We start from the raw sequence: 22,378 nt of genomic DNA, 5'->3' as shown, positions 1-22,378 counted from the left end.
AGAAACCCACAGCAGCTATGGCTGCCAAATCAAGCCATTTCAGAAGAAGCTGAAGGGGGAGAGTGGTGGTAAAAACACATTGTATCTGTGTGTAAAATTTTTAAAGAATAGATAAATAAAAGAAAAAAATTTAAAGTATTGTATTTATTTATGGTGTATAGCATAGTGTTCTGGAATGTAATGCACTTTTCTAATATAAATGTACATTGTGTCATCAAACTATTTTTATATGCAACATATCACACACCTTTAATCCATTTATGAGAATATACATATCCACTTCTTAGCCATTTTCAAGTATTTAATATATTTCTACTAACTATGCTCAACATATTATATCATAGATCTCTTGAACTTATTCTTCTTTTATAATTAAAATTTTATACCTTAGAAAAGAACAGACATGTGTGAGGTGCAATAAAGCAAATTGTGAAAAAAGGGAAGCACTGGTGGTATAAGGAACCAACTCCAGAAGTCAGACCCTCCTCTATCTCCAGGACTGATTTTACTGCTACTTCGTGTTGTTATTGCTTTCATAACGGCTTAGTGATTTTTCTGAATAATTATGAAACATCAGTTTTTGTCCTATATACTCACTGATCTCTTTGTTGCCATAGTGGCCAATCAAGATAAAAAAAAGGAAAACCAGGTGTGGTGGCACTCACCTTTAATCCCAACACTCGGCAGGAAGAGGGGGGCAGAAGCAGGTAGATCTCTGTGAATTCCAGGACAGTCAGGGCTACACAGAGAAACCCTGTTTCAAAAAAACAACAGATAAATAAATAAATGGATGAATGAATGAATGAATAAATAAATAAATAAATAAATAAATAAATAAATAAATAAATAAATAAGAGGAAGAGGAGGAGGAAGAAGAGGAGGGGCTGGAGAGAGAGCTCAGCAGTTAAGAGCACTGGTTGCTTTTTCAGAGGACTGGGGGTTCAATTCCCAGCATTCACATGGCCTCTCACAACTGTCTGTAACTCCAGTTCCAAGGGTTCCGACACCCTCACACAGACATACATGCAGGGAAAACACCAATGCACATAAAAAATGCATAAATAAATATTTTTAAAAAGAAAAGAAAAAAGAGACAGTCAACACAAAACGAACTCAATGGCATCTTTCAGAGTTCTTTGTCTCATAATGTCAGGATTTTTTTTCCTTAACCTTGGAGGTCCTTTGTATTTATATTATGGCTTCCAATTTGGGGTTTTTATGGAATTCTGTGTATGGAGATATATGTGTCTCTGTGTTTATATGTGTTTATTGTTCTTTTTCTTTGGCTCTTTTTCTTGTTTGGTTGTTTTATCATATTACAATTTGCTTGCTTTTTACTTATTTTATTTTTTATTTTATAATTTTATTACTATTCCTAACATGCCTGTTTGTTTTCTAATGAGAAACAGAAAGGGTGAGGATCTGGATGGAAGGAGGGAGGAGTTAGGAGGAGTATGGGAAGGGACTATAATCAGAATATAATATATGATAAAAAATCAATTTTAAATAAAAGAAAATTTATTTTTTTTAAAAATGGCCCTGCCTTTGGCTGGCAAGAGGCAGTCACAACTGGAACTCACATACATTACTGGTGAGAATTACTTTGCAGGCACTTTGAAGAAAAGAAAGAAAAAGAATTGAGATATTTCTCTAAGAGCATGGACGCAGAAAGTCTGTGTTTGATGAGAGCAAAACTTTTGGACTAGAACCTCAGCTCTCAGGAGTTTATTTTGCAACTTTAATTCCATCGCCTGCAGAGACTGAAAGTAAACAATGAGGCCTTCTCAAATGTTTTCCGGTGATAGGTAAATCTCCAGACATAGACACCGCCTGCTATACACCTATGGATACACAATTTAAAGTTTGTAAAGTATTTTAGTGCTTCCTTTGGTAATATATATACTAAACTGGAGTGATACAAAGTAGATTAGTATGGCCCCAGTACAAAGAGAACACATGTATTCCTGAAGCAGTCCATATGGAAAGGGGACCAGGGACACTGGAGATGGGGGAAGACAGGAGGGAATAGAAAGGACAGTAGACATGGTCAGTGCATGATACATTGTAGGGAAATATCCCATGAAACTCACTAAATCGTGTGATTAATTCGTGTTAATAAAAATATTTATTTCTCAACTTCTCAGTCTTATCTTTAAGATAGCACCTTGCCTGCCTTAAATGTTCTGAAGTCACATAGAGCTACACAGTTAATCATATACAATTGCCTTTTAACAGCCATCCATGGGAAAAGGTCACTCGCATGGGAAGAGCTCTGGGTCCTACCACATTTAGACAGAATTGCAACCTGCATTTTCAGGGGAAGGAGCAGAAACCCAAGCATCAAAGTCACTGTAAAGGACACAGACAGTTCCACCCATGTCTGGTCCTTCTGAGTGGCACCAGGTTACAAGTTTTGACTCTGAATCCAAGCTGTTGTTTACATGTAACTGAAGAGCTCGAAAATAGAGGATTGGATGAGGAAAAATTACAATGCACAAATCCACTGATATTAACAAAATTCAGCTATGTTTTTACATTTAAAAAACTCTCTAGATCAATACAAGTCATTGTTTAATAGCTAGAGTTCTGAAAAAGTTGACCCTATAATACTTTCAATATTTCCTCATTGCTTTAAAAGAATAAATTTTTCCAGAGATCTTTACACTGTCAATACTACTGAGATCGTCTCTGTACACATACACACACACACACACACACACACACACACACACACACACACACACACCAGCTGCACAAACACAGCACACACATGCACATATTTGTTGACCATGATGTAACCCAAGAACACCATAGGATAAAGGAATGAAGTATACTACATTTGAGGCAACAGCTTTTGGATCAGACTTGTTGTGATTACCAAGTGAGTCACTTACCAGTTCCATGATCTTACGTTGTAAACTGCAGTGTACTCAGATCCCTAAAATGGAAATTAGAATATCTTTCACATTCCACAATTGTATCATAAGTGCAAAGGAGTTCTTTGCTTAGCTTGGCACACAGCGGCAACGCCTTGAGTGTTATCTCTCCCTTCACATCATCCATTCACCATTTGAGACTAGCAGACTGGAACTCGTAGCCATGGCCTCCATGTAGACACAAACGTGCTAGGAACTGTGAAGAGAACTTCGGTCTTCATTGAGAATGCTTAGGCAAATACCCACATACTCATAACTATCCTCAAAACTCAGTAGATGACACTTAAAGACAAAATAAGAGTATTATATACACATATTTGCTTGCACTCTCAAGAAGATATACAAAGCATAGATAGTCATTATTCAATTAAAACTTATTTTATGAAACATTACTGCTATGGGATGTTCTGTATGGCAAATGTGTTGCTGATTAGTCAATAAATAAAACACTGATTGGCCATTGGCTAGGCAGGAAGTGTAGGCGGGACAAGGAGGAGAATAAAGCTGGGAAGTGGAAGGCTGAGTCAGAGAGACACTGCCAGCCGCCACGATGACAAACAGCATGTGAAGATGCCGGTAAGCCACGAGCCATGTGGCAAGGTATAGATTAATGGAAATGGATTAATTTAAGCTGTAAGAACAGTTAGTAAGAAGCCTGCCATGGCCACACAGTTTGTAACCAATATAAGTCTCTGTGTTTACTTGGTTGGGTCTGACGGCTGTGGGACTGGCAGGTGAGAGAAATTTGTCCTGACTGTGGGCCAGGCAGGAAAACTCTAGCAACACATTACAATGTTTTATCCAATCTTAATAGAATTTAGCCCCATAAAATATTTATCAATATACAGTTTTTCACTGGGCAGTAGTGGTGCAAGCCTTTAATCCCAGTACTCGGGAGGCAGAGCTAGGTGGATCTCTGTGAGTTCGAGGCCAGCCTGGTCTACAGAGCGAGATCCAGGACAGCTTCCAAAGCTACACAGAAAAACCCTGTCTCAAAAGACCAAATTTTATATATATATATATATATATATATATATATATATATATACAGTTCTTCTTACAATAAATTATATAGAAAAAACTACAGTAAGATATAACAAAATTAACTACCTTCTAGTTTTTTTACATGCTTCATATTTAGTCATAAAATACCACTCAACTTATTTTACACATTTATGCAGTGTATTAGTTACTGTTCTGTTGCTGCGATAAAACACCATGACCAATGGCAACTCAAGAGAAAGTTTATTTTAGTATATGGTTACAGACAGATAAGAGTCCATGTTGGCAGGATGGAGGCATGGCACCAAACAGCAAGCATGGCATCAGGAGCAGGAAGCTGAAAGCTCACTTCTTCACAAGCATGAAGCAGAGAGAGCAAACTGGAAGTAAGCAAGGATTCTTAGTCTCAATGTCCACCCACAGTGATGTACTTCCTCCAGCAAGTCTGTATCACCTAAATCTCCCCAAACAGCACCAGCAACAGGGGACCACATGTTCAAATGCCTGAAACTATGGAAGATATTTCTCATTCAAAGCACCACACAGGTACCAAAGATCATTGTGATGATTGTTAAGCTATCTCTGTTAGCTCCAAAACCAGCCTCTATGCTCTGGTTAAGATGCCTAGGCTGGGCCTACATTTTTCCTTTGCCAGCCAGCAGCCTGTTATAACCCTGCCAAGAGGAGGCCTTGGAGGCAGCCTGGAAAGGCAAAGACTGAGAAGGGATTGACTGTTACTATCCATATCTTACTTTTGTAGTATCATTCAAGCACCTAACTTTTCATTAGCAACAGTAGTTGACTTTTCAGTGTCCCCCTTTTAGCCAACCTCATCACACCAGCATACCATACCTCCCCAAAGAGTCTAAGGGTGTAGGTTTCAGACAACCAGAATTCTTAGAACTGTTGCTGACCTCTGGCTATGCTACATGTTCTACATGGCAGAAACAAGTCATTACCAGTGAATTTGTTTATATAAACCACATTCTTACAGCTTACTGCTTTATATAAATAAAATTAAGAGTGACTCAATGTAGCCAGGCGGTGGTAGCTCACGACTTTAATCCCAGCACTCGAGAGGCAGAGGCAGGCATCTCTGTGTGTTAGAGGCCAGCCTGGTCTACAAAGCGAGATCCAGGACAGGCACCAAAACTACACAGAGAAACCCTGTCTTGAAAAAAAAGAAAGAAAAATGAAAAAAAAAAGAGTGACTGAATGTGAATTGTGTTCAATTTCATCAATATTGGACACATGAAGTAATTTGAAAGAAAAGAGGAAGTTGTATTCATCTAATTAGGGAAAATGTTTGCTGGAATATTTGTTCCTATGTCTAATAACTGATGAAATGAGAAAATTAATTTTCTTGTGTGAGTGGTTATCAATTAGAGATAGCTTCTGGGTTAGAGATGGGGGTTGGTGTTCACTTCCTCTCTCAGCAATGGGACTCTATCTGGTTTAGACCTGTGTAGGCCCTGTGCATGCTGACTGTACATATTTTTATCTTATGTGTATAGATATTTGCCTGAATATATGTCTGTGTACCACATGCATGCAGTGCCTTCAGAAGCCAGACGCAACATCATATTCCCTAGTACTGAACTTATGGTGGTGAGCTGCCATGTGAGTGCTGAGATTCAAACCCAGGTCTTCTGGAAGAACAGCCAATACTCTTAACTGCTGAGCCATCTCTCCAACTCCCTAGACTGTGTGTTTTTTAAGTGGCATCTGGTGGCACAGGGGCATTCACCACCACTTACTACTCTATTCATATAAATCTTTCAGCCCAAGCACAGAATACTAGTGAGCTACAATAGCTGGGCACTACAGAAAACTCCAAATGAAAGAAAGAAAAGGGAGTCAAGGAAAGAAGAAAGACCAAGACCAGGAGAGAGAGTAAAGCACAGACAAGTAGTTAATTTCCACTTCGCTCCCAAAGTTACCACAATTTTTTTCTCACTCAATTTTTTCCTCATTCATCAACTTCTCATTTTCTTTCTCCCTCAAGGGGTGCACAGCAGGTACCTCCTCAGAGGAGGACACCTGAGTCTTTACCCTTGAGCATTACAGAATGAATCAATAAATAATCTCATTTAATGAGCCAGGTGACCAAAGGAGGGAAGAATAAAAAGCTGAGCCGAAGACATTCAGAGAGTTCAGAAAACTTTAAAAGGAGCACACAATTCAACAGGAATAACACTGAGTCTCCCCACGTTCTCAAGCCACACCCATCTGAATTTGCAAAGACACCCACCTTCCACTCCAACGAAGCTTCAAGCATTGGTACGCACCTGCTCAAACCACTGCACCTCTTTTTTCTCTCCCAAACAACTCTGTGCTCCTGTAGTACATCTTAGAGTAGCTGTGTACCCACACAGTACTCCTTTGCAGCAATCAACACTTCACCAAAATGGATACCTCTTGTACAGGTAAGCTTTTAAAATCAGATTCCAAAACAACACTGTGTTTGATTTAAGGGAAAAAAAACTCTCAGAGTTACTGCACTAAAGTCTAAGTTTGACCAAACTGTATTTGTCTAAACAAGAATTCAAAAACCCAGTCACCACAGTGATTCAATAATGACTAGGGAAAATTTGGAAGGGGGCCCCCTTGGGAAACCAAGTGAGAAACAAGTTCAATATGCTTTCACGAAGTCTCTTGAAGCAAGAAAAATAAACTATGTTTGTACTCTGTTTGTCCCCATCTTCTCAGCCACAGATGCTGACAGAGTAGCAGATTTCTCACAATAGTTGGAAATCCTGCACAGGTATAACACTGGGGCAAAAAGAGGGGGAGAAGGTGTGTAGTGATGCCAGCTTGCCAGATTCCACAACCACAGACCAGTACCAGGGCAAGCCAAAACCATAAGTGTTATCACTGGAAATCTCAATGCAAGTAGGAAGAGGGTCCAAAGTTCAGACACTGAGTAAAGTTATCATAGCATTAGGAAGTGACATGGAATAAAGTGGATTCTTTGGAAGTGATAGAAAATTAAATATTGACATTGGGTGAAAAGTCTCAACTCAGAATACAGATATATGAAACCAAGTTTAAATCCTACAAGTAACATAGAATACACATAGAATAGGCAAGAGTTTAAAGATGGCTAAGAAGCATAATAGAGCCAGAAGACCCCTGGAAACTTAACTTAAATAAGAAAAATATATAGAAGAAAATTGCAAATGGTAGAGGAGGGGATATGGGTAAGGAAAGTAAGAAATATCCATCCAAGGGAATGGGCTAAAAGTCTCTAGATAATATACAGGACATTTCACCAGATGAGTCAGGAAGTATTCGTTAAGGAACATAAATACATGCCTCATGTTGAATGTAAGGGTAAGCATTGGTGAATAATATAGGAAACATTAATCTTAAAAGAACTTTTAAGCAAGTGAAAGGCAATTTTCTCAACCTACAAATATGTGAATGAATATGATATAATATTACAGGGCAGGCATGCCGTCACCCCTTGGATAGAGCCCTTCATGTGCCAAGAAGAACGTCAGCCTCCAATATGAGTGACAGTCTCCCAGCCACCCTCGTACTGACAGGGATCCCAGGGCTGGAGTTTGCCCACCTCTGGATTGCCATCCCTTTCTGTGTCATGTATCTGATAGCACTGCTTGGTAATGCTGCCCTTATCCTTGTCATTGGGACAGAGAGTGCTCTTCATGCTCCCATGTACCTCTTCCTCTGCCTTCTCTCACTCACTGACCTGGCTCTCAGCTCTACCACTGTACCAAAAATGCTGGCCATTCTGTGGCTCCATGCTAATGAGATTTCCTTTGGTGGATGCCTAGCCCAGATGTTTTGTGTCCATTCTATCTATGCTCTAGAGTCCTCAGTTCTCCTTGCCATGGCCTTTGATCGATATGTGGCCATCTGCAACCCACTAAGATATACAACCATTCTCAATCATACTGTCATAGGCCAAATTGTCTTTGCTGGGATAGTTCGAAGTGTGGCTATTGTGTCCCCCTTCATCTTTTTGCTGAAGCGACTGCCCTACTGTGGTCACCATGTCATGGCCCATACATACTGTGAGCATATGGGCATTGCTAGGCTTGCCTGTGCCAACATCACTGTCAACATTGTCTATGGGCTAACTGTGGCTCTGCTGGCCATGGGCCTGGATTCAGTCCTCATTGCCATCTCCTACGGCTTCATCCTCCGGGCTGTCTTTCGTCTTCCATCCCGTGATGCTCAACACAAGGCTCTGAGTACCTGTGGCTCTCACCTTGGTGTCATTCTGGTTTTCTATATACCTGCCTTTTTTTCCTTCCTCACGCACCGCTTTGGTCACAACCGAGTTCCCAAGCATGTGCACATCTTCCTGGCTAACCTCTATGTGCTGGTGCCTCCTGTGCTCAATCCCATTATCTATGGAGCAAGAACCAAGGAGATTCGGAGTCGGCTTGTAAGACTGCTTCACTTGGGGAAGGACTTGGTGTGAAGTCTGAGCAGGGGTTGGAAATAAGAAAAATAAAATAGTCTTGGTATTATGTCATCAGATCTCTGAAAGGAAGAGGATTGGCCAGATGAAGTGGAGACTTAATGCTCACATGAAACAAACTATTTTTTTTCTGGGACATTTAAAGGAATTCTGAGTAGTCAAGAAGAATGATATTTTCAATCTTCTCTCAAAAGTGGTGTCCTGGCTAATTTTATGTCAACTTGACACAAGCTAAAGTCATCTAAAAGGAGGAAATCTCAGTTGAGAAAACGCCTCCGTAAGATCTGGCTTTTCTTAATTAGTGATTGATGGGGGAGGTCCCAACCCATTTGAGTGGTGCCACCCCTGGGCTGGTGGTCCTGGATTCTATAAGAAAGCAGGCTGAGCAAGCCATGGGGAGCAAGCCAGTTAAGCAGCACCTCTCCATGGCCTCTGCATCAGCTCCTGCCCTGCTTGAGTTCCTGCCCTCACTGATTTGGATAATGAGCAGTTATATGGAACTATGAGTGAAAAAAACCCATTTGTCCCCAAGTTGCTTTGATCATGGTGTTTCATCTCAGAAATAGTAACCCTAACCAAAAAAAAGTGGCTACTACTTACTAAAGAAGTCAGTTACCAGCCTTATGAAAACTCTGGATTTTGTGAAGGGACTCTATCCTCTGAGTTCAAGTGGAAAATAAAAATGAGCTTAAAATGAGTTTGAATCTGAGTTCTGCGACTTCACCTCTTCAGGTAGCAATTACGGCCCGAAGTGTCCAGTCAGACTGCCTGAACTTAACTTTTCTACCTACTAATTGTGTAGCTGTGAACATGGTGCTCAGTGCCTATGTGCTTTAGGTTAGCCAGTTAGTAAATGGAGGTATTGACATCTAATTCATACTGGGCTATGAAATAACATATGTCAATAAGGGTAGGAAAATTTTTTAGGATATTGCTGGTAAAAGTTCAATAAACAAATAAAATGAAAAAGTTACACAATTTCTATAAACACTAGTAAGCAACTTCTTTACCTCTTTTTTAACATTATTGTATTTCACAGAGTTATTATGGTAACTACATTATACAACAAATCTGTAATTTGTAAATGGTGTTTAAGGTGTAATTGATGCCTAATGAAACTAATTATCCTCCCATCATTCCTCCAATCTTCTGGTTCAAGATCTAGTTCATTTCAATCCTAAAGTTGTCCCTTACTAATATTCCAGAGAGCTGAGTCAGACTCTGTCAGTAATCTCAGTTCTAAAATTTACAAGTTTGCCTACACTACACTACTCCAACAGATGACTGCTAATATTTTCATTTCAAAATAAGAACATGTAATTCAGGAAAACACCTAAGATTACACATTTACATAGACAGTATCTTGTATGTTATCTAATCTTTTGTGGTGGCAATAATACAAGCTCTGGACCCTGGTGGCCAGAGGCTTAAATCTCAGCTGCTTAATCTTCTTGCTGCATGATTCAGGACATCTCATTTAACCAGCCCCACCTCGGTAAATGCTTATTGTGGTATCTGAAAACAAGCAAGCACTTGATTGGTAGTAGTTGGTGGTATTTAGTTAATGGCACTTAAGTTAACAAAGATCTACATGTTTCCAATCTCCCATCTCTAAACAGAGGTCATCTCCAATTGACATCTACTTTCAAAGGAAAAATTAGTTTTCTTCAGTGGAGGCTCACTGGCTATATAAACCACACTTAAGGGTAGTCCACCTGCCCAGCATTACATGGCCAACATAGAATAAACTCAATGGTGTTTTGTAGCTGTTTTTGCCTCATAATGATTTGTTTGTACATTTTTTTATTGGACTGGTCTTTTGCTTGAGTATTATGGTTTCTGATTTTGTGGTTTTATGGGTTGTGCTTTTGTATGTCTGTGTGTGTTTCTTATGTTTTTCCATTTTTTCAAAATTCTGGATTGTTTGTCTTGCTTGTTTGTTTTCTAAAGAAAGAAAGTAGGTGTGGGACTGGATGAGAGGAGAGGTGAGGAGGATCTGAGAGGGTGAAATGTGATCAGAATTTATTGCATGAATTTTCAATAAAAGTTTTTCAAAGATTTTTTTTTAAGACCTGTGGAATTTACAGATTGGTATGACATGACAAAATAATATAGTGATTATTTCTTTGTTGGTTAGTTATTATTCAAAATTGCATCCCAACAAGCATTTAATCTGTGTCTCATACAGAGTCAATAAACAGCTAATACTGTGACAGAATTGTTACAACATGCTAGTGTGCATACTAATCTTTATTGAGTCAATAAACAAATGGTACATTCAATGTGTTACTGTGATGAGGAATTTAGAAGCATGTCTAGCACATAGTCTGGTACTGATACACTGCTGAGTAACTCAACTCCTATTTGTTTCTATTACACTGAGACTACTCGTCCATAGACTTAAGACAGTTAAAGAAGCACTGTTTTTAGCCTGGAAGGCAATTGAGGGAATATTATCAATGTTCACAGGTGAAACTAGAAGACAAGTGTCAGCTCTGGGAATAAAGAGCACCACGTTAAGCTATAAATACAAGTCCACACACCAGGAGCCACCAGGAGCCAGGGCCTCATGTCTTGATACAGAAAGCTCCAAGGAGAAGATCAAAATGAGGAGAAGAGATAAGGAAATGTAGCCAGTTTATTTTTAAGCATATAAAGGAGAAAAATTAACTTAAAAATATGAGGTACCATAGTGCCAAAGCACTGAGATATGACTGCTGAATACTCAGCCCTCAAATGAGGCATTTATGTCACATGCTCCAAGACTCAGGAACATCACAGAAGAGAAGAAATAGCCAGAGGATGGAGAGGAACACTACAAAATGTTGTCTTCTGTATATGGCTTGGCTGTCAGAGTTATGAACACATAGCATCTGTGGCTACCTACATTAAACAAGCACACAAAAGTTAAAATAAATAGACATAGTAGTGAGGATAGTTAAAAAGAATGGATCCAGGAAAAGTGGGAAAGGGATTAGAGAAAGCAATGGCGAGGGTGAGTATGGCCACAGTATTCTACATACATACACAGTGTGTATGCAATTGTCAAAGATAAATGATTTAAAAATGTGACAGCTAAAAACACAGAGGGAAGTGTGTCAAGGAAGAAGGAACTCTTTTATTCCATACAGAAAAAAAAATCATGCAACTATGATTCAAGCAAGTGGAATGGTGGCTGATGGATGACCATGGGACTTATTACACAGAGCTCTGTGGTCCTGACAAGAGTGACCCCAAACCTTGGTGTGATATTTACAAAGACTTAATTACATTGTAGTAGATCTGAGAAAACAAGAAGAAACTAGTGTCATCAAAGATAGATATCTTATGCTCACTATATCGGTGAACTGAAGAATAGGAAGGAGCTAGAAGGTTATAAGTAGGCACAAGACATCATTCTCTGTTCTGTTCATTGATTCTGTTTTTTATTGGAAAGTAGTGTAAATGGAAGCTTTTCTCTCTCCCACCCCATCCTGCAGCCATTTTCAAATAATCACTCAGAGGCTTATATTAATTACAAATGTTTGGCTGGTGGCTCAAGCTTATTACTAGTTAGCTCTTACATTTAAACTAACCCTTTCTTATCTATGCTTTGCCACATGGTTTGTGGCTTGTTACCTCATTTTTCTATACATCTTGTTTCCTCAGTGGCTAGCTGGCATCTGCTCCTCACTTTACCCTTCTTCTCCCTGTATCTCTGCTTAGATTTCCTGCCTAGCTCTATCCTGCCTTTTTGTAGGCCAAAGCAGCTTCTTTATTAAACAATGGTAATAAAACATATTCACAGCATACAGAGGGGCTATCCTATAGCATTTCCCACTTTCTGTCTAATCAAAAAGGAAGGTTTTAACTTTAACATAGTAAAATTGCAAATAACAAAGCAGTTATCAAGTAAAAATTACAATATCTAGTCTACTTGTATTTGGCAAAATTAAAGAAAATACTTTATCATCTATCCTATCTTTGTGAGTCTAAAGTTTCATATCTAATATACCTTTTATCATAACTAAGGAAAACTATAATTACAACTATCTAGTCTTTAACTCCATCAAAGAACTCAGAAGGGTATAATAATATCTGAGTAAACAGGAAGTGCATTGCAAGCAACTTCCAAAACTCTAGAAATGACAGAGACATCTGGCTACCTGGACAGTCACCCAAAGTTCTTCTGTAATGTTGGAGCATCTATCTTCAGCCTAGAGTATTTGGAAAACTTTTCAGTGAAGCAGGAAACTTGAAAGACTCTCCCACCTATATTGACAAAGTTCGTCAGTAGTTTTCCTCTGTGTCCTGCGGAATGTCTGACAGTTTCTTCCATGAAGCAGGAACTCTCAAGGATCATCGCACCTTGTGTTGGCAAAGTTTGGTGGTCACTTTCCTATGGGTCCTGCATTTCCAGTTTATCACATAGTCCAGGCAAGAGCAGTTTTTTGCCCAAATGGCTAGCCTTGCCACATTGAAAGCAAACTCCATGCAGAGTGTTTTCTATGCCCATCATCCTCTTTGAAGCAAATGGGTACTGCCAGGAGCAGACATGTCTTACTGTCGAGGAGAATCTAAATTTTTTTTATTTTATTTTATAATTTAATTTAATTTTACATATCAGTCACGGATTCCCTTGTTCTCCCCACTCCCGCCCCCCCACCTTCCCCCCAACCCCCCCCCCATTCCCATCTCCTCCAGGGCAAAGACTCCCCTGAGGATTGAGTTCAACTTGGTTGATTCAGTCCAGGCAGGTCCAGTCCCCTCCTCCCAGGCTGAGCCAAGAAGTGTCCCTGTATAAGCCCCAGGTTCCAAACAGCCAGCACATGCACTGAGGACAGGTCCCGGTCCCACTGCCTGGATGCCTCCCAAACAGATCAAGCTAATCAACTGTCTCACTTATCCAGAGGGCCTGATCCAGTTGGGGGCCCCTCAGCCATTGGTTCATAGTTCATGTGTTTCCATTCATTTGGCTATTTGTCCCTGTGCTTTTTCCAACCTTGGTCTCAACAATTCTCACTCATACAAACCCTCCTCTTTCTTGCCAATTGGACTCCTGGAGCTCCACCTGGGGCCTGGCCGTGGATCTCTGCATCCGGTTCCCTCAGTCATTTCTAGCACAACAATTAGGGTGTTTGGCCATCCTATCACCAGAGTAGGTCAGTTTGGGCTGTCTCTCGACCATTGCCAGTAGTCTATTGTGGAGGTATCTTTGTGGATTTCTGTGGACCTCTCTAGCACTTTGCTTCTTCCTATTCTCATGTGGTCTTCATTTATCATGGTCTCTTATTCCTTGTTCTCCCTCTCTGTTGTTGATCCAGCTGGGATCTCCCACTCCTCTAAGCTCTCTTTCCCTCGACCCTTGCCCTTCATTATGCCCGAGAGTCTAAATTCTTAAAACATCTTAAATGCTATATTCTGTAGGTCTTTAAAAGTGTTTGAAGATTATCTATCTAATTGAAATTTATCTTTGTGTACATAGAAAACCTAATTAATATGGCCAAAAGTTTGACTATTATAGATGACTACCTATTAATCTGTATTTTTAATTATACATTATATTTTTAATGAACTGCATAAACATAATACCTTAAACAAGACTAGAAATACACATACATTATAATAAAATTGACTTTAAATTTGTATTAATAAACCAAAATCCATACTAATGCAAAATATTTTGAGATTAACAGTTGTTTTTTTGGATTAAAGTAGATTCAATAATCTACCCTTTTTTTCATAATAATCTACCCTTTCCCCATCATTTCTATATCGTATCACCCTTTCTTCTTTAGAAAGAGATTGACTATGACCATTAGCAATTTATTACCAACCCCCTCTTAAATGAACACATACATTCATAATTTATTTTGGGGAATGTGGATGTAGTTCTCTAGACTACTTCCTGTTGATTGGGGGTGCTGCTAATCTTTGGGGGATCCTTAGAAAGTTAGAATTATGGTCAAGTCCTGACTGGAATAGTCTGTGAGCCTGGATCGTCTCAGCCAGCAACCTTAAGCCGTTCTGGATGCAGAACTCAGAGGAAACTTCAATAGAGGCACTCTGAAACATTGGATCATTGGAGATTTTTCAGGGGGGGTCTTCCTTAATTAAACCTGATTTTTCATAACCCAGAATGAATCTAAAGCCTCTCATTTCCTGTGGAGACAAAAGCAGAACCTCTTTCCCAAAGTAACATATCTTTTGACTTAAATTTTGAAGTCAAGACATTTTTAAAATATATAGGTTGGATTAATCCAGCAACATTTATAATCAAATGTGTCTTAGTAGCTGTTGCTCCTTCCTCAGCAGTCAGACAATTCAAAGACAACTCAATAACATACAGTATGCAGACTCTGTGCATTTTCCATCTTTACATGGTCTTTTTTATTACTTTACTTCCTTTTCAAGGACTTTATTATTTTAAAACTATATATTTCTTTTTTTATGACTGGCTATAACTTCTCTTTACTCTCCCAAGCCTGTGTATATTATAAACATTCTGTGAGCCATTTAGAGGGTTTTTTGTCTGAATCTCTCTTTACTGCATATTTCTATCTCTTTCTGACCACATAGATGTATTAGAGCAAAGGTAAAGGCATGAGACACATGGCAAAACATAGACTGATAGAAATGGGTTAATTTAAGTTATAAGAGCTAGTTAGTAATAAGCCTGAGCAATAGGCCAAATGGTTTGTAATTAATATTAAGCCTCTGAGTAATTATTTTAAAAATGAATGTGGGACTGGGTGGGACAGAAAAGCCTCCATTTACAAAGTAGTAGAATATATGTTCATGGGAATAACTCACTAAGGAAAAAAAAGAAAAGCTGATGGAACAGGAGGAGAAGACTGTACTTGAGAGGTGAGAGATAAAGGAACCCAGTATTTTAATGGAGGAGCTGGAGAAAGAGAGAGTAATTTTGTTAACAGCAACAGAACAGACAGAATACATCATCACAAAACCATATTCACATGGACATTGATATGGAAACTCAGACATGTTTGATATCAACCTTTTTTTATTGAAATGAGAAGTAAATTCTTCAAACAATCCTGTGAATGGAAAAGAAAGTGCGATTGTTTTGATAGATCAAGCAAAAAGAAATGATGTGAGGTCATCCAAGAAATGCAGCAAAGATTGGAAAATGAATACAGAGACCAGTTATCTACTGTATTTGTCTTTTAGGAGACTATCACTGACTTTAGTGGGCTGGTTTCTGTGACAAAGAAGAGAAAATCCAGATTGGAGGTAAAAAGTGTAAAAAAAAATTTCTAAAACTGAAATGTGCAAGGGGAAAAAAGGATAACCCACAGCAAAAGAAGCAAGGATGAAGAGGATTTTGTTTATTTCATTGTGTCAATGGACTCCAGACATTATCCACCTCTGACCCATACCCAACCTACCTCACACCCTGATGCAGTCCCTAGGACTGGATTTAGAATATGTACACATACATGTGTAGTAATCATGCCTATTATTTCCCCACATTCAACTGTAAGTCCTAATGCTTCAGAGAAAGTGATTCCCTTGTTACACAGGTCTGCAGGCCCAAATTGAGAGGGTTTTAGCAACAAGAAAACATCTAAGCAATCACGAGAGTGACAGTAACAATAGTTGAGGAAAACTCAATTTTCTCCACTTTCCTCTCTCCTTAAGCTTAATTGTTAATTTTTCTTTGGATAAAAACTATGAACCCAGATTCTACTGTTGTAAGGATGTGATTTAAAAAGATAAAGCATTCAGTAAAGATCCTAGACACAACTCACTGTTATCTGCCAGTTGAACCTTGAGTGGAGATTGGAGAACTTTTGGAGACACACAGAAAGAGAGAAATAACATTATTTCTGAATACCTGTGTAACTAATATTACATGTGAAGTGTATACATGTTAATGTTGAGAAATATTTGCTAATTCCTGTAGATGACACTGCCACCATCTTATAGATGATAAAACAGAATTGTGGATCATTGCAATGACTGATACTCATTAGCCCAGTGTTTTAAGTACTTCACACTACAGACAGTCAATAGATAGATGCTATTGAATAAGGGTATGTTAATCTGTACCTTTATAACATGATAATAGGAATGTATATGCATGTCTATCACAGTTTACCATCTAGAATATAATTCCCTGTAGACCAGTTTAATATCTTTCATATTATCTAGTGTTGCTTCAGTATATGATTATTCCATATGTTTCAGTGAGCATTTTACAATGTACAACCATGTGGACTGATATATTTAAATATGTTCAGTGTGGGATTCCATCTACTCATTCTGCCAAGTATCCTTCCCTCATTCCTAAAAATTTCATTTTTTAGGAATTACATAAAAGATTTGCTTTAGCACAGACACTAACTCTCTTCCCCATTCTGGATTTTTCAGTAGCTTTTCACTCCTCCTTGTCTTGTTAGAGAAAGAAGCTAGGAAGCAAGGATCTCACAGTGGCTAATACCCTGAGGGATCTCATTTCAATCTCTACTCTAAGCTGGTACCCTGAGAATATAGTTCAGATATTTCCACTTCATGGTAGGAAATACAACCCTTAATGACCAAAGCGAAGCTTTCACTCACTCACAGATCAGTAATGAGGGATTTCTCAGCCTTGCCAACAAATTCTGCTCAAACCTCTGAGTGCTGCTCCTTTATCAACCTGAAGATAGAATGCACTAAATCGTGCAGTGAGGGGTGACATCATAATAATACCGGTAGCTGCTATCCTCCAAGGTATAACAAGGATCCAGCCCCCAGTAAGGCCACTAACAATAATACAATGATGATTTCCACCCCAATCACAAGTCTAGCTACAGGGGTCTGTGTGATGATGGAGTGAGGTGAAGCTTACTTCTAGGATCCCAGCATACTTTCCTTCCCATCCCCACCCTTCACATCAGGTACTCTCCACTCCTTCCTGGGGTCAAACTCCTCTCAGAATTTCAGACCAACACCTTGATGGTATAGATAGTGTTATGTCCAACCTGTAGCCAAAAATAGATATAAGTGTGCCCCAGTTAAAATTGTAATTTACTTAAAATTTTATAAGGCTTTACAGTGGGAGGGGTGTTACTCAATCACAGTTCTCAAGCAATGTCATGTTGCAGTATAAAAAGCTTGAATGTGCCTGCTAGGAAAACAGAGAGTTAAGTACATACCAGGTTCACTTCTGGTAAAGGGTGACCTAGAGATATTCAGTTCTCTTCTACAATCTTTGGGTGTCTAGTCTCATGGAGCATCACATAACAATTAAGTTACAGTGTCTGCCTCCAAGTCAACAACCCTTCTCAGCCTTAAGGAGGCCTGAGACTCAGATGCACATCCATTCAGGCTTGACTGACTCCTATGGCCAACCTGAATTTTCTGTCTTTCATACCTTCTTAAGCAATTTTCTAAATATGACCTCCCCTCACTTCCATCCTTCTGTTGCCTTTGTTCATGCTGCATGGCTATTCTTAAACTGCTGATACTCTGAAGCATGCTGCGTCTTCCTACTCTGTGGGTCCTGCCCCTAACAACCCAGAAATGACAAGAGAGCTATCTGGGTGTATTGTAAAACCACAGGTTACTTTTTTTAAGACATAGGGCAGAAATGTAAAATTCAGAGTGGGAGTGAGCCAGAGGAAAGACACTGAATTATATTTGGAAATTCTGAGCCATAGACAGCCCTAGGACACCCAAGAGAAGTCCAGTGGGCTGGAGAAATACAAAAAGCCCAACTGTCAGAAACTCAGAAGCCATAAATACAAAAGAGCCAGAACTTTGCTTATGAAAAGGGCCAAAACCTCTGAGAGATAAATTTTAAAAGAATTGATAAAACATACTCCGGGAAGCAAATGAAAGAGTTGGCATCTTAAAGAGAATTAAAGTGCATTCATCAAAGAAACAAGAATCTACAGGTCAAATTCTATAAATAAAATTTGAGAAAGAATTCAGAGAGAGTTTTGAAAAAGCTTCTACATCTTATTGGGCTAACTCTCCAACTGCAGAGGATCATAAAAATTTTTCCCCTGAGAGGGAGACGTGTCAACATTTAGAGGCAAAAACTACAGAAATAGTTCAGTAACTGATAGAGCAGTAGAGGTAAGCATTTTGTAGAAAAGTGCCCTGTGGAGGAGGGGGTTAACCCCACAGAACAGGAACCTAAGCAAAGAAAGGTATCAAATGAAGAACGTCAGCTCAGAGAGAAGTTAGAAACCAAAAGACCTCTAGACAGAGAAACGCCAGCAAAGAAATGAGTCGTTTCAAGAGGTCTTAAGAAATATCAGGACTTCTTGGGAGAGTAACAGCCAGCATTCTGTCACTTTGGAAGTAGCCAATAGAGGTAACAGCAACGCTGGCAGGACCCCAAATGCGGATGAGTGTGAATGAAGATATGAAACATTTCAGGATTTATCTGCCCTACTTTTAGTGTATATGCATCTGTATGTACATGTCCGTGTGTGTATGTGTGTGGGGGTGAGTGTGTGTGCGTGCGTGCGTGCGCGCATGCGTGTGTGTCTAGGCCAGAGGCTGACATCAGGTGTCTTCCACCACTGTTTTCCACCTTCTGTTTTGAGACTGAACATGGCGATCATTGATTGGCTAAGCTATGCTGGCCTGTGAGGTCCAGGCATCCTCCTCTTTCCCCATCCCACTGCCTAGTGCCAAGGTTACAGATGCACCACTGTACCGAGCTTTTACATGGGTGCTAGGGATCTGAACTCAGTCTTCATGCTTGCGCAGGAAGCACTTTACCCATGACCCACTGAGCCATCTCCCAGCCCTGTGTTATGTTTAAAACGTAAAAGGATCCTTAACTTACAGACATGAGAATAAGCAAAGCATGCTCTCAAAGCATTATGCAAGTCCCTCTCCAAGTGAGATGACGTTGCCCACCCAGCCTCAAATCTACAACACACAGGAGCTCCAAGCAATCTTCTTTAATGTAGAACAGGCTTGGGTAGTGAGAGAAGGATTGCCCAAATGTGCTCATAACCCGAGGAGGAGGAATCTCTAAAATAAGTGCCTTCCCTCCCCTTCCCCCTATTCCTCCCTTTCCACAGAATGGCGCATCGTGAGCATCCGCTGGAGAGACTAGGCCTGTGGAGCCCCCAGAAGCCTCTCAATGGCAGCGTGAATATCTCCATCCGTGGCGATAAGGGCCTGCAGGTTTGCATCGTGGTTAGCAAAACCCAAGGCCTTCAGCTGCTCCAGTTCTTGCTGGTAGCGACTGTCAGTGAGGAGGGGCGAGGACAGTGCAGTTTGGGTAGACTGGGAACAGGCGCTGGCCAAGGAATGGAAGAGCTGAAGAAAGGCCAGGGAGTGTTGTGTGGTATCTTCTCTATGGGCTTGTCTTCTACCCCTAGTTTCTGGGGCTCCTCTAGCCCCACGTGGTTTAGCTGAGTCCCATAAGAATGGTCCCAGCTCAGGCACCTCCCTTGACAGTATCTGTAGGCCTTGTTCTATCTGTAGCAATGCCTGCAGCGCTCGCGGGTTGGTAAGGATGGGGAGAAGTGGCATATGATGTAGTAGGGGGCCGCCAGTTGCCAGCTGGTGTAGCAGAGCTGGATTCTGCTGCAGGACATTTAAGGCTCGGCACAAAACAGAGGGTGAGAGTCCTGGCTGACTGGTTAGAGGGGCTTTCTCCACTTGCTGCTGGCTCTCTTGGGAGGGGAGATCTGAGCCTACGCGTAAATCTAGTGTACCAGGTCGACACCCTGAACTGGCCTGACTTGAAACAATGCCTTTGACCTGGGTAACTCCTCCTGTACTGACCTCTTGTGCCAAGGGCCTGGCTGGAGCAGAGGTGGCTGGAATGGTGGTGGTTGGATCAGAACTACAGTGAGCATTGGCAGCTTCTCCTCTGCACAGCTCTGAGCCTGAAATGTGGCTTTTAGAGGCCATCAATAAGGCCAGAGTGGAAAGCATGATCTGCTGGATATCAGAGCAGCCAGGACGCATAGCATTGTCACCTCCTGGCACTGCTTTCAGGGCCTCCAGACTCTGCTTGTGTTGTTGCAGGACTTCCGGTTGCTGCACAGACTTCTGAAAGGTTTCCGGAAACCTGAGAGCTGGCTCCCGTTTCTGTACTGTCTTTGAGGATTCAGGAAGATGCAGGCCGTTGGCTTGTTTCTCATTTGCCAGTCCTTGAATCAGAGGGTCTTCCAAGAACTGCACCACCGACTCTGGTGCCATAGCCAGCAGTTGGATAAGCTGGCTGAAGAAATCAGCTCGGTCAGGTGAGGTTCGGGCCAGCCTGCTCACTCTGGCTAGCACCCCAGCACTATCAGAGGCAGATGGTTCTGAATGGCAGGTAAAATGGCCTGTGGGGCCTGCCAGAGTTCCCGTACAGACTGACCCTTTCAAACGAGTCCTCACTACCACGTGGACTGTAGAGCCATCAAGGATGCCACGCTGGCTCAGTATGTCTTGATCCCGGAGAATCTTCCCAGAGAAGATGAGCACCAATCGGTCAGCGTCACAGTGAAGGTATTTGGAGATTTGCTTCTTAAAGCGGTGGACGTTGCTATTTTCTGCCAGCAAAAACTCCTGGCAGTCCTGTGGGGTCTTGATAGACACTTTGATGATACGTGAGATTGGCTCCCTACCAGATACCAGCTGACTGTCCCCTGCTTCTTCTCTAGCCCGTGCCATATGTCCTTAAGAAGATGATCCAGTGTTACCTGAGGGCACAGTGGTGCACACACCTTCAAAAGCTCTGATGTGGCACTGAGCACACCTGGGTGCAGGGACCAGGAGGTGTCCGGTGATGTCCTTTCACCTAGGTCCTGCAGGTGCCACCTCCCAGTGGTAGCCCTACAGCCACCTGGCTCCCATTGAGGAGGCAGCTGCTCCTCTCTTTAGCAATCTTTAGGGGATATGCTGTCAGCGATGAGGTCACAGTTGAAAGGTAGACCTGAATGGGGGCAGGGCAGAAATCTGTACCACCTGCCTAAGGTTGGGTTTTCTTCATGGTCAGATGGAAACTTAAATGGGGGGAAACATGTTACCGTCTGGAAACACGTTTCACACAAACCTGTTCCTCTTCAAATCCTAACTGAGCTTGACAAGTGACAGTGGTTGACTAGAAAAGCAATGTCTACATGTCAGCTTAGAAAGCACTCATTCTGGTCACCAATCTTCCACTAAATTACTGTACCCTCATCACGGTCCAGCCAAGGCCTCAGGTCCTAGTTTCTATCTGAACGGAATGAAGAGATGTAATTAAAATGTGTAATCAGCCTACAGTTTCAATGGGACACTGTATTCCAAGGTCCTGAAGTAACCTGTCTGCATGGTTCTAAAGGTAGTACATAGAAGCCCTGATCATAGCAGAGCTGCTTCAGAAAATAAACTGATGAGTGTGGCAAGGGGTGGCACTGGGGAGATTTTTGCCCTTCCAGAGGACCCTGGTTCAGTTCCCAGCACCCACTTCAGGCAGCTCACAACATCCAATAACTCCATTTCTAGGAGACCCATGCCCTTTTCTGGTTTCTGAAGGCACCTATATGTACAACAGACATACACAAGTAAGTAAGTGTTAGTAAATAAAATTTTTAAGAGAAAAATATAGTCTCAACACAGAAGTTGGTGGTTGGGTCAAAAGAAATCACAGCAGCAGTTTGAATCAAGATCTAAACATGATTTCATTACTGTAAGACTGTGTGACAGAGCCCTAGGAAAAATGTAATCCCTCCAGCAGTTATTTGTTGATATGAAGATGATTGAGATGCATTAAGTTTGTATCATTAACAATCACCATCACACACACACACACACACACACACACACACACACACACACACACATACTTTTTTGTTGTTGTTCTAACATTTCCAGTGACCACAAAACTCAGAGATGAGAGAATTTGCCTGCCTAGAATGCCACCTCTAGGGAAGCTGCAAGAGGTAAAATGACCATACAGGTCACTCTGCACCCACATTATCGGGTGCTCTTAAACTTTGGTAGTCTTGAACCAGGATCTCCAGTATCAGTCAATAGCAAGTCCTAATAAGATGTAATTTCT

The 22,378-nt window shown here is 40.8% G+C and overlaps 2 protein-coding genes across 2 annotated transcripts; one reads left to right on the top strand and one right to left on the bottom strand.

Moving 5' to 3' along the window:
- The first annotated feature begins 7,422 nt into the window (after positions 1-7,422).
- LOC128093971 (olfactory receptor 52D1) lies at positions 7,423-8,388 on the top strand. Its single transcript, XM_052711937.1, has one exon. It carries the CDS (start codon positions 7,450-7,452, stop codon positions 8,386-8,388), a length of 939 nt encoding a protein of 312 aa, XP_052567897.1. The 5' UTR covers positions 7,423-7,449.
- An 11,058-nt stretch (positions 8,389-19,446) lies between these two features.
- On the bottom strand, positions 19,447-21,006 carry LOC128123889 (ubiquilin-1-like). The gene has a single exon (XM_052760169.1). It carries the CDS (start codon positions 21,004-21,006, stop codon positions 19,447-19,449), a length of 1,560 nt encoding a protein of 519 aa, XP_052616129.1.
- Between the last annotated feature and the right edge of the window lie 1,372 nt (positions 21,007-22,378).

The sequence above is a fragment of the Peromyscus californicus genome, unplaced genomic scaffold (assembly GCF_007827085.1).
Source record: "Peromyscus californicus insignis strain IS unplaced genomic scaffold, ASM782708v3 Scaffold_4__1_contigs__length_199733344, whole genome shotgun sequence".
Taxonomy (NCBI): domain Eukaryota; kingdom Metazoa; phylum Chordata; class Mammalia; order Rodentia; family Cricetidae; genus Peromyscus; species Peromyscus californicus.
This window is presented reverse-complemented; position numbering and strand designations above follow the sequence as displayed.